Raw genomic sequence first — 11,938 nt, forward strand, 5'->3', positions numbered from 1 at the left:
GACTTCTTTTTTTTTCTATTAATATTAATAATTTTTATTTATTTATTTATTTGTTCATGTTTTTTAATTTATTTAATAAAAAATAAAAAAATATCCTTTTGATTTTCAATTAAAAAAATATGATACATAAAAACATATTTATAATGTAGTCATGACCTTTTCTTTCATTAACTTGAAATCTTACTCACAGCATAGCACAACTAGAAGGCAATCTTGTTTCTTTGTTAAAAAATAATTTTTTAGAAAATACTTTCTTGATTTTGTTATATTTGACAAAATTATAAAAAAACTAGTTAACAAGATTCATTTTCTAGTTAAAGAAAAGCATAAGTTTTAAATTGATGAAAGTGTTTCCCAAGCGGAAAACACTTTCCATGAGTAATCTAAAAATTAAAGTGTATAATACTTCATTATATATATAATACTTTAAAATATAATATTATTAAAAAAAATACTAAATTACTAATATATTTATATAGGAAATAATATATTAGGATATTAATATACAATATAAAAGTATATTAATTTGATATATTAATGCATATAATACTTTAATTTAGATAATATTATTAGAAAATATATTTGAATATAAAACATGTTATATTATACAATAATTATACATCTTAAATCATATAAATTGTGTTACATAAGTTTTCCCAAGTTATTGTGTAATTGTAGGTAATTATGGGAATTTCTTATGCAAGGTCAATTCTGGCTTGCTGGCGTGCTGCAATAAAACAATATATTTTTAGGTCTTTTTTCCAATACTAATCGAAGTTAATTACTGTCTAGAGCAGTCTAATACAGCAAGGAAAAGAAAAAAAAAAACCTATACAGAGAAAATTAAATAGACAAAGATTAGTTTATCGCATAAGAAATTGAATAACATTTGTACTTCAAGGATTTATTTTCAATCATATAATGAAATATTTATTAATTTGGTTTTGATAAACGTAACTAAATTATTAGATTGGTTTTTGTATTTAAATTAAGTATTTTTTTTAATACAACATGAAAGGTATATTTAGTCTCAATCGCTTGTTCTAGTCAAGAGATGTGTACAGAAGACTAATAGGGGTTTTGCATCTGATTTCCATCGGTCAATCTGCGTTGATGGGATAAAGATCCTTAGTCTCATCATTACTTTGGAGGGAATATGAGGAATCCACCCATGGTCCATCCCTTGATATGCTGCTGCTCTGCACCTGACTGCTCTGAGAGAGAGTGGAGACCTGTGTTTGGCTATCCTGTGATAAAAGCTCGAAGGCTTTGAACCTTGCTTCCTGGTCCATGCTACCACGGTTGATTATTGGAGCTTGAACTGGAATCTTGCCCTCAAGCATTCTCACCACGGAGGACATTGCTGGCCTCAGAGAGGGAGATAGGTTGGTGCACAGGAGAGCCAAGTTCAGCATCTTCATTGCCTCTTCCTTTGAGTAGCTTGAACCAAGCCTTGGATCCACAAGCTCAAGAAGGTTGTTTCTCTCATGCAGGACATAAGCCTTTCATGAAATGTCATGGGGGAAAATTAAGCAGCTAGAATTCATGCAAAAGACAGATAGCGAAAAAGGAGATAAACAAAAACAAAATCAAGGCCATGCATCTTCCATCAGTTATGCTCATTGCTGGTCAGAGAAAATGTAAGATATGCAGGACGACATTCTGAGAGTAAAAGATATATATATGTATTACCCAATCAAGAAGATAAACAAACTCCTCTTTCGGCCTGTAATTCGTGTTGCTCTTCCCACTGACAATTTCTAAGGCAACAACTCCAAAGCTGTAAACATCTGCTTTATCTGTCAAGTAACCCCTCATTGCATATTCTGGAGCCATATAACCTCTGAAAGATAGCATTGAATGGTGAGCATTTGGTCATGAGATAGCAGATTTTACTAACCCCTTAATTTATTTACAGGTCAGAAACTAAATTGAGAGATGAATGGGGAGAGAGAGGACTCACATTGTTCCTGCTATTCGCGTGCTTATATGAGTGTTTTCTTCTTCATCAAGCTTGGCCAAACCAAAGTCAGATATCTTGGCATTTAGATCCTTATCAAGCAGCACATTGGTTGCCTTTATGTCTCTGTGCACAATCTTCAGCCTTGATTCTTCATGAAGATATGATAACCCCTTCGCAATACCCAACAATATCTTCCTTCTTGTTTGCCAGTCCAATTGAAGCTGGTGTTCCTCGCGACCTGGAAAACAAGTATACATTGGAATAGGGCAAACAGCTCCATCATATTCTCACTGTATATAAAGTAGATGGTCAACTAAGCATGTACCAAATAGTGCGCGCGCAAGACTATTGTTTTCCAGGTATTCATATACTAACAGCAACTGGTTTCCCTCAATACAACAGCCGTAAAGCTTCACGAGATGGGGATGTTGCAAGGCAGATATCATGCCTATCTCATTCACAAATTCACGGTTTCCTTGTCTCGATTTGGATGATAGCTGCTTAACAGCAATTACAGCACCATCTGACAATACACCCTGAAATCAAAGGCACATACTGAAATTTCAGAATATTTGAAGATGATAATATCCTTTCCCCTTGTATAAAATTATTTTGCAAGCATGGTAGATTTTATTCATGGCCCAAGACAACCAAGTGCACAGCCTGAGCGATGCAGTCGGGTTTGTGGAGAGTAAAGGTTCTGAGCATTCGGATGAGCATCTATAATTAGATGAGGATATATCTTGAACAAACTCTATGGATAACCTAACAACAAATATTTTTATGGATCAATGTAATAAATCTAGGTCCAAAAGTATAGGTCTTGTCACGGCATGCCTATGTTATTGAAAATGCATGAATACCTTGTAAACTGGCCCAAATCCTCCCTCTCCTATCTTATTCGCAGTGTGGAAATTATTGGTAGCATGTTTGATTTGTCTTAACGTGAAATAACCAGTTTGGAGATCCAGACCGCGAAGTTCTGTTACAAAAAGAGAATCTCAAAATCAGCCAGACAAGACGAATCGAAAGCACCATGACACACGCACAATCAAACAAGTGAGATACTTATGCCTTCAGTCCCACCATTGTCTACGAGTTCCTTTCCTCCCAGGTAACCTTTCGATCGGAGTAGCAGCAAAAACAGCGCAGCAAGTACACATGAAGCAGCTACAATACCGATTACAGCTCCAACTGATAATCCTGATCCGTTCTTGAACTCTACAAGTAGAGAAAGAATTAGATGAGAAGTTCGCGGGTGGAAATCAATCAAAACTCTGAATATGCCATGACTTACTTGGTGTCACTGTGATGGCAGATATGAGTGGTCCATGGACACCTCTGTTAGGAACGAAAGTAGTGCCTTTGCCTGCCCAGTACAAGTGTATCTCTAGTGTGCCGCCGTTAACAATTATATTATCAAATACCTCAATGATGCCGATGCCAACTCCTCCAGCTTTCTCCATGATATTGAAATTCTTCCGAAGTGTGATCCCCTGCGGCAAAAAGTTCAAATTATAACCCTAATTCAAACAGTAGTAAAAAATCTTTTCATTGGCATAATAAAAACTTATCAAGGAGCAAACAAAACACATGGTAGGCCTCACGAGGAAATCTGGACATTAAAATCACACGAAATAAACAAAATCTTAGACGAGCATGCATGCTTTTTGAAAATCATGTTGCTTACTTGAATCGATATATCAAATATGCGCCTCCCAAGGCTTCTATATGTCTGATCATTAGAATACATAATTTCCGCGAAGTGGAGCTGCACTTTATACTTTCCCTTTGGCAAACACAGGGCATAGTACTTGAGTGATTGAGGAGCAAGGCGAGCAGTTTCATAAACTCCTTTCACACCCAGATTAAAATCATTTTTTGCTATGGAAGTTTGAACTGAATTGTTCTCCATATAAGTCCCAGTACTGCTATAACCCCATTTTCCTGTTTGAAAGGAAAATGCAACTGGACCACCATCAGTTAAGTCTCCTTCATATGTATCATCATTAAAAGGCCCACTGCCCCCTCCACAGTTTATGAACAAGGAACGATCTGCAGAACAATCAACAGGGCAGTAAACATGGTGATTTTATGTAATGAATTTTTCATAGAACATCAGTACTGTATGGTTTCTTTCATACTTACATTCAGGATTTTGTGTGCAAGGAAGGCCTTTTGTGAAGCACCACTCATCAGTGCTAAAAGACAAGAATTCAAGCTGTCAGCAATTCATAGTTCCAGAGTTTTCACAAAGCATCTCAGTAAAAGAGGAACTTACTTGTTATTTGATAAATGACTAGAAACTAAGTTCCTGTTGAATTTTGAAGTAGAACAATGAGCAACACGAGACAAATCGGGAAGAGAAAACAAATAATGAGCAAAATAATGCTTACAGGTTTTGCTTCAGTTGTTGGCAACCACCTAAAGCTGACCCTTCTAAAGCTGACCACGTAAAATTGTTGTAGGACAAATCCCTGAAATAGATTTTCCATGGTATGGGTAATACAGTTCCTGATTGCTGAAAAATGAAGATTGACGTTTTTCTTGTATGACGGGAGACAAGAAATTTCTGAAAAATCTATCAGAGGATGAATAACATGGTAACCAAACAGGAATACAAGGATTGATAGCATCATTATCGACTCACACTTGCTTCCTGTTGTTCAATGCCCAATTAGGCACTTCTCCAGTTAGTAAGTTGTTGTTCAAAAACCTACACATATGTTAAACAAGAATTCAATAAACAAGCTGCCAATACGGAAAAAAAAAATTAAGGACCTGTGTGTTTCAGCATGTGCACGTATTGACTTACACCGTTACGCTTTCCAAATTCGTGAAGTTAGAGATTCGGCCTGTCAAGTTGTTGAAGCTCAAATCTCTGTAACGAAATACATACAAATTAATGAAATCTCAACATTGCTAGATTGTGGCTCAGGTTTCAAGGAAATGGAGAGAGAGAGCCCCAAGTCCTAACTGTGCGATCATATGCAAAAGTAGTTCAGATTAGCCAACCCTGTTTCATAAGTATGCACCAACTATGGCAACTCTCTCTTATTTCTACAAAAATAAATAAAGGGATCAACTCATCGCTAGACCTTTCTGATTCACCTTACTTTATCTATCTTCTATGAAAAGCCAAATGATGGAATAAGCTTGTGTCAATCATTTGCCTCTTTTGAATTCAAAATAACATCTATTGGGAAGAAATAAGATCCTTGAAATCAAGCATTTCCATAAGGATAACTGTTAGAAAAACTTACAAAATATTCAAAGACGACATATTTACAATGTAGTCTGGGATTGAATCAGTAATTAAGCAATTTCTCAGAATGCTGTTGCAAGAATGTAAACAATGATCAGTTTATTATAGTTAAGGCAATCCAAAAGTAATTAGAAAGGCTTTTCAATACATAGGAATCGTGATCAGGGTTATTCAACTCACAGATTTTCCAAGTTTTTCATGGCCTGTAGTTTAGGGAAAGTTGAACTTGATCCATTCAAATCGGATATTCTCCTGGAAGAGAAAAATCGGTTGCTCATGCGTATGAACTTTCTTAACAGCAAAATCGCAAGATGATTGAAAAACTACAGGAATAAATGAACTTGTTTGTGCTCACAGAGATTTTAAACTTGTTAACAATGAAATGCTAGATGGAATAGGACCCTCCATGGATGTTCCTTGCAAATCCCTGAGAAACGGAAACGAAAGTGAGATTTAAATTAGCTTGTCCTAGAGGATAGCATGAGCAGATAAATGGACAAAAACTAATTACTCACAATTTTTCAATATTGGTCCAGTTCCCGATAAATTCAGGTATCTTCCCTGACAGTTCGCTCCCATCTATCATACTGCAGCAACATATATATAAATCATGAATATTGTAGCTGAAAATATTGAATGTGAAAATGATTGCAGCCGACTTCATCACTTACAATTCAGTTAAATTCTTTAACTTGCCAAGTGTCTCTGGTATCCTTCCTGTAAAATTGTTTGAGGAAAGGACACTGCAGGAATAAGAAAAACCAAGTTACAACTTCCTCCAAAATCAGTAAAAAGTATCAGTACCATATATAACAAAACTGAGATTGAATATTACGTGACAGACAGACACATCTACAAGACATGGTATAAACTATAACTATGAAGGCACTTTCTTACAGTCTTCTTAAGCTTGTCAGATTTCCAAGTTCTGGAGGAAGAGGCCCTCCTAGCAGATTATCATCCAGGACCCTGCAAGATCCAATTCAAGATTTAACGTTCTAGCTTAGCGTTTCATTTAAGAATTTCGCTTTGTGACTTACAGCTCCTCCAGTGTGGTAATGTTGCCTATTTCCGGCGGAATTGGGCCGGTGAGACGGTTAACGATGAGAGACCTAAGACATGGAAGAGAATTGGGAAACAGGTTAACATGTTGATGAATTTCCATATCGGGATATGAAAACCCATTCACATATACAGAATGCACAAAAAGACTTACAAAATCTTAAGGTCAGGGAGCTGAGCAAGTCTTGGAGGGATTGTTCCATTAATGTAGTTGCGAGTCAGATCACTGTCCAATGAAAAATGCTTCATCTTAGTCATTCCATAATTCCTTTTGTTTACAAGTCACTGTTTCTCTTAGCCGCTCAGACAAAGACCTTTTCCCATTTGAATCATCATAAAAACTTTCATTTGTTCTGATAAATAAATTAAAATCCTCTGTGAAGCACATGGTGTGCCAGGAAATGCAATCATCACTTACATTTCAAGCAGATGAGGAAGGTCTCCTAGTTCCTCTGGGAGAACTCCGTTCAAATTAAAACCCTTCACGCTTCTGTCAAAAACAAAATATAAGAACTAGTTAGTAAATAAAACGAAAAGAGAAACCATACAAAGACTCTGCTCTCCATTAATTTTTTTTTTTTGACGAACATCCATATATCAATTGTTTCCTAGGAAACATGCTACCATGAACACATTTGTGCTTGTGTTTTTATTATTAAAAGAGTAGCATAAATTGATATTTAAAATAGGAGAACGTATCGCCATCACTATGACCTCATTAAACAAAAAAAAAGTTATCGGATATTCCAAGAGCTGTATTCTACTCTTTCACAAAACATAAAATTTATTATGAAAATAATATATAAATAACCTGGCTTTTGCAAGGGGAAGAATTACGATTCTTGAATATTTCCTATAAAGAAAACATACATACATGTTAGTGACGTGACAGACGGAGCCATTCTCAAATGTACAGTTGCATGTAACAATGCTCTGAGTTTTGCTGTCGATGGTCTGTTTCCACTGTGCACTACCGCAAGAAGTTCGATTGATGATGGCCCAGTTGCTGATGTTCAACTTGTTGGATATGTTTTGAAGAATTTGCACTGTTACATACAATTCAGGAACTTCAATCATCCATAAAAGCAATAATAATATTAATATTATTTATCCATAAAATAATGTATGTATGAAGGCCATGCTAAAACATAGAAAAATAATGTATGATGATGATGATCAAAGATTTGATTTTGGGAGATTTAGCATTTGATAATGATCAATGTCTACAAAAGATAAAAAGCTAAAATTTATCATGAAATAAATTTAAAAAAAAAGAAGAAGAAAATTTATTCTTTGGCTACAAAGGGTGAAAGACATTATTCTTATTCAATAAGTCTTGGATAAAGCGTTGAAAGAGAAGGATGTGAAGCTAGAGGATATGGAGGAGGATCGATGTTGTATTGCTGATAACATTATCAATAATGATGTATATGAAGATTTTGGTAGCTTTAATGTGAATGTGGGAAAAGTTAGAAAATATTTATTGTAATGGATCAGAGGAATCAAGAAAGAGTGGAGTCGCTTCCAAGGATGAGAGGAATAACCTCAAAGCTTTGTAAGCTTGGTTACTAAGTTTTTTTCTTCATTGCTCATCAACGTTTTGACCATTATAAATAGGTGAAAAGGTGAGTCATTTTAGGGTGAGAGAAACACAAGGATTGAGAAGGTTTTTTTTTATTTTAAAAAAAGCATGAGAGTAGATGTTGATTTGTTTTTTTTTTCAAGAGAATAAAAATAAAATTTCAATACAAAAATCTTAGAGGTTGATTTGATTTTTTTTAAGGCTAGAATAAAATCTGAGTAGGAGAAAGGAAAAAAATGATCACTTTTACTACCCCGACCACCATTGGAATACACACGCCACTTATTTGTATAGATAACACTAAGACACTTCAATCACCGCTCTGGAATCATGGTTTTGATTGATGTATGGTGTCACACACGCCGTCTAAAAGCAGCGAACACTTTTCACATAATTTTTAATTTTTTTCAAATTTTTTTATTTATCAAATTACCGTACCGCATCTAAATGACAAAAGAATTCCTATGTCAAAGACAATTATTTTTAATTTTCAAAGGTAATGAAGTAATTTACTTGTTTAAAAATTAAATCAAAGATTAAAAAGCCTATTGATCCAAGTAATTAATTTTTTTTGTCTTTCATGGGGAATTAAGTAAAAATATAAAAATACAATTTAACCCTTTCTTTTCTAGTAATGACTAATATGCCCATGAAAAAGACTCTCCTACTTCTAAATTCAAGACTAGTTAGTTTGCTCATCAAGAGGTAAAATCCATATTTTACTGTGTGAATTCACAATAAAATGATGATCTCTTTTAGTATAGGGTATAATGACCCACTTAAAATTATTCTCAACAAGGTATAAATTTCTAAAATTAAGCGAATAAGGTTTTCTTTAATAATTATTGAGTTTAATACTTACTAATTTATCAATAAAGTATGTAATTCAAATATTATTTTAAAGACTTAAAATCTACACAAGATAATTTTGTATGAGAGCAACTAACACAGATAGCTCAACTAAGTAATTGAATAATTATTGTATTTAGTGCAAGATTGGTCGGTGCACTGATAGTTTGAGACAATTGGTTATTGCGAAGAGGTGAGAATAGTATAACATTGGGGCTCTCTTGCTTATTATAAAATTATAAGACTTTTAGACTCTAATATTGACTTGATGTGATTAAAGGTTGGATAGTTGGTAATCAAGATTTTTAAAATTTTTGAAACTATGTTTTTTAGATTTTTTCAAAAAACAAAACTAGAAATTATATCATTTTAATAAAAAAAAAATCCATAACCAGAACCTAAATAGGTAAGTCATCATGTTAATCCGTAAAATATAGTGATTTGCTGACCAAGCCAGTCTTATAATTATGGCCTGCTAACAAAATAATTAAAAGAGATGAGGTTGGTTTTATATGAACAGAAAAGAAACTAATTTTTTGCTTTTATTTTTATTTTTTTCTTTCAATCAAAATCTTTTATAGCCCAATTAGAATAAATTAGGCTTGAAATTATATAAAAAATATAAAATTACAAGATATGGAACTAAAATGTAAAACACAGGAAAAAAACGTATAGCTAATCCCATATTAGAGACACTTTTCATTGTGATTCTAAAATTCATTTTTTTTAATCAGTCCTTGAGTTAGAAGTTAGAAAGACAAGAGAGAAACTCAAATGAAAAGAAAGAGAAAATAGAAAATGATCACTTTGGATACTTTTGGGTGATTACATTCACTGTTTTTAGTGTCAAAGGATTCCACTTGATAAGAGAATTTGGATTATTATGGGGTTTGTCTACAAGTATGTCTAAAAAAAAAAGATCTAGTTCCCTTTTTATTTTTTAATTCAATTGATTTTTTAAAAAAGTGATTTCAAGGTTATTTGATGGTTTAAAGTGATTTTTATTATGTTTTTTCAGGTAAATGGGTTGAAAAATAGATTTTCACCCTCAAAATCCCACTTCTCTAATTACCAGCCACCACAACGATGGTTGGATTTTGAATAGTAACATGCAATATGTCACCCTGTGCCGTTTTTTTAATAAATTGAGAGGGGTTGTTTATTATTCGTTCATTTAAAAAAAATAAGCATGTTTGGTCCTTTTTTTTTCTCTTTGGGTTTTTTAGCTTTTTAATTTTTTTTCAATCTCATCCTTTAATGTTGTGTTTTTATTTAGTTTTTTTCATATAGGATGCTTTGAGTCTAATTATTCAGATCATGAGTTTGAAAAGTTAACAAAAATTATTTTTTAAAAAAAAATAGGCCTTATAATATTCTTTACTTTTTTTTCTATCATGTCTGAGTTGTGAGTTTGACAGGATTTTTCAGGTTGACTCAGTCCTGAGTACCGAGGCTATAAGTTTATCATGCTAACCCGGGTTGACTAGGACTAAACTTTTTAGGTTTTTTATACCATTTTATTTTGCAATGTTTAATTAGCTTTGAATTGAGATATATTATTGTCTTATTTTTTATAAAAAATTCTATATTATCATTATGATTTTAAAATTTTAATATTATGTTCATCTATTATAATTAATTATTTTTTTTTCTAATTAAAATAAAACCAATTTATTTTTTCCAGTATATAATCCAAGTACCAAAATTTTCTTTCTATTTTACGAGTACAATCAATATCCCAGAAAGGTAGGAACCTCCCATCAAAATTATCTGCCACCTGTCACTTGGCATTACTGTAAAGATGCAATATCAAGCAATAATTGCTTTGATGACATCAACATACCAATTATTATTATTATTATTATCTGTCCTCAAAGAAAACATTTTGAAAAAAGCATCATCAACTTTACAATATGGATATTTTAGTCATTTTCAACCTTCAAATAATTGTTAATAACCTTCAAAATGACAATTATAGAAATCGTTAATATCGCTAAGCTTACTTACTTAATCTTTGATTTTATAGTAATAGACAGAAACTGAAATCGTCAAACTAAAAAAAGTTAGAAGGTCCTGATAAAATAAAGCCTTTTAAAATATTTTAAAAATATTTTATTAAGGCTTGCCGGCAAGAGAATATTGTTAATACAATAAGGGATGAATAGCTCCTTTATTATTTTAAAATATTATAAAAGAAGCTCCATGATTCGAATGGAAAGGTAGTCAACATCATGTAAGAAGTTTTTTAATTACGAAAGAGAGAGGATAATCCAAAATAAAAAATATAATTCACAATTTAACGAAGTGCATAACAATTTCCATTTTTCTTATTTTATTTCTCAGTAGATATACTAATCTCTCTCACTAATCATCACAAATTGAAATGATTCTGATTTTATCTAAGAAAATTAAATAAAAATAAGAAGCGTTAATCTCTGCAAATAAGTTATTTTCCAGGAAAAAGGGAACCTTCAATCATGGTAAAGAGAGAGTGAGATTATTGAATTGCTAGGAGGACGTACGTACCTTCATCTAGTGGCAAGAGTCGAGTGACTCCTTGAGCATGGGATCGAAACTTGTCCACAGCAAAGCAATTCAACACCACAAATCCAGAAACCAAAACAGAGAAAGTCTTCGACAGTAGTGACGGCCACAACGCCATGCGCAGAGCACAACTCGTTCTCTTGGTAATTGCTATATTACTGGGAGGAACTAATTAGAACGATGATCAAAGAGCAAAAAGCCACAAGCAGAAACGGCGTGTTTTTCTCAGTAATGAGAGGTGGGTTGCTGGAGGGAAAGAAAAAGACCAGGAAGGAGATTTTAAAGATGATCAGCAGCAACTCGGTTTGCTTTATTTTGCCTGGGGAAAGGTCTTCTTATGGAAATGGCTGTTCGTTGGTTTTATAGAGCGATAGAGAGGGAGAGAGGGCTGCACGAGGAGATGACTTGGGAAAGTCCTCAGTTGCTGCTGGAGAAAAATCAAAGATGACTCAAAAGCGGAAATTAAAGAGATTAGTTATTAGGTAAACATTATTTTAACTTCAACGGGTAGGATCAGCAGCCATGTTTATTTTATTTTATTTTATTTTATTTAATCCAAACTATAAAACCAGCATTTTAAAAGAAATTATAATAAGAGAAAACATCACTGTAAGAGATTCATGATTTTCAATGCCTCATATTTTTAAACAATGTATTAGAAAACATGAATACA

The 11,938-nt window shown here is 33.2% G+C and overlaps 1 protein-coding gene across 1 annotated transcript; it reads right to left on the bottom strand.

Annotated features, from left to right (window-relative positions):
• Nucleotides 1–962: 962 nt before the first annotated feature.
• LOC133698280 (probable LRR receptor-like serine/threonine-protein kinase At1g53430) lies at nt 963–11,717 on the bottom strand. The gene is made up of 24 exons (XM_062121158.1): nt 11,248–11,717; nt 7,165–7,336; nt 6,709–6,780; nt 6,445–6,516; nt 6,269–6,340; nt 6,126–6,197; nt 5,900–5,971; nt 5,744–5,815; nt 5,584–5,655; nt 5,409–5,480; nt 5,227–5,298; nt 4,779–4,844; nt 4,614–4,679; nt 4,360–4,440; nt 4,245–4,277; nt 4,112–4,164; nt 3,654–4,018; nt 3,261–3,459; nt 3,050–3,184; nt 2,827–2,945; nt 2,289–2,499; nt 1,964–2,201; nt 1,693–1,843; nt 963–1,502 (listed from the first exon to the last, which is right to left on the bottom strand). The coding sequence occupies exons 1-24, from the start codon at nt 11,381–11,383 to the stop codon at nt 1,101–1,103; spliced, it is 3,075 nt and encodes a 1,024-aa protein (XP_061977142.1). The 5' UTR covers nt 11,384–11,717; the 3' UTR covers nt 963–1,100.
• Nucleotides 11,718–11,938: the final 221 nt, after the last annotated feature.

The sequence above is a fragment of the Populus nigra genome, chromosome 1 (genome assembly GCF_951802175.1).
Source record: "Populus nigra chromosome 1, ddPopNigr1.1, whole genome shotgun sequence".
Lineage (NCBI taxonomy): Eukaryota > Viridiplantae > Streptophyta > Magnoliopsida > Malpighiales > Salicaceae > Populus > Populus nigra.

Excerpts from the sequence above, each read along its gene's own strand:
- LOC133698280 (XM_062121158.1), bottom strand. The coding sequence starts at position 11,383 with ATGGCGTTGTGGCCGTCACTACTGTCGAAGACTTTCTCTGTTTTGGTT. Across the intron at positions 7,337-11,247 it reads ACTCTTGCCACTAGATGAAG|TGCAAATTCTTCAAAACATA; the intron begins GTACGTACGTCC and ends TGTATGTAACAG. Across the intron at positions 6,517-6,708 it reads CTTCCTCATCTGCTTGAAAT|TGATCTGACTCGCAACTACA; the intron begins GTAAGTGATGAT and ends TTCATTGGACAG.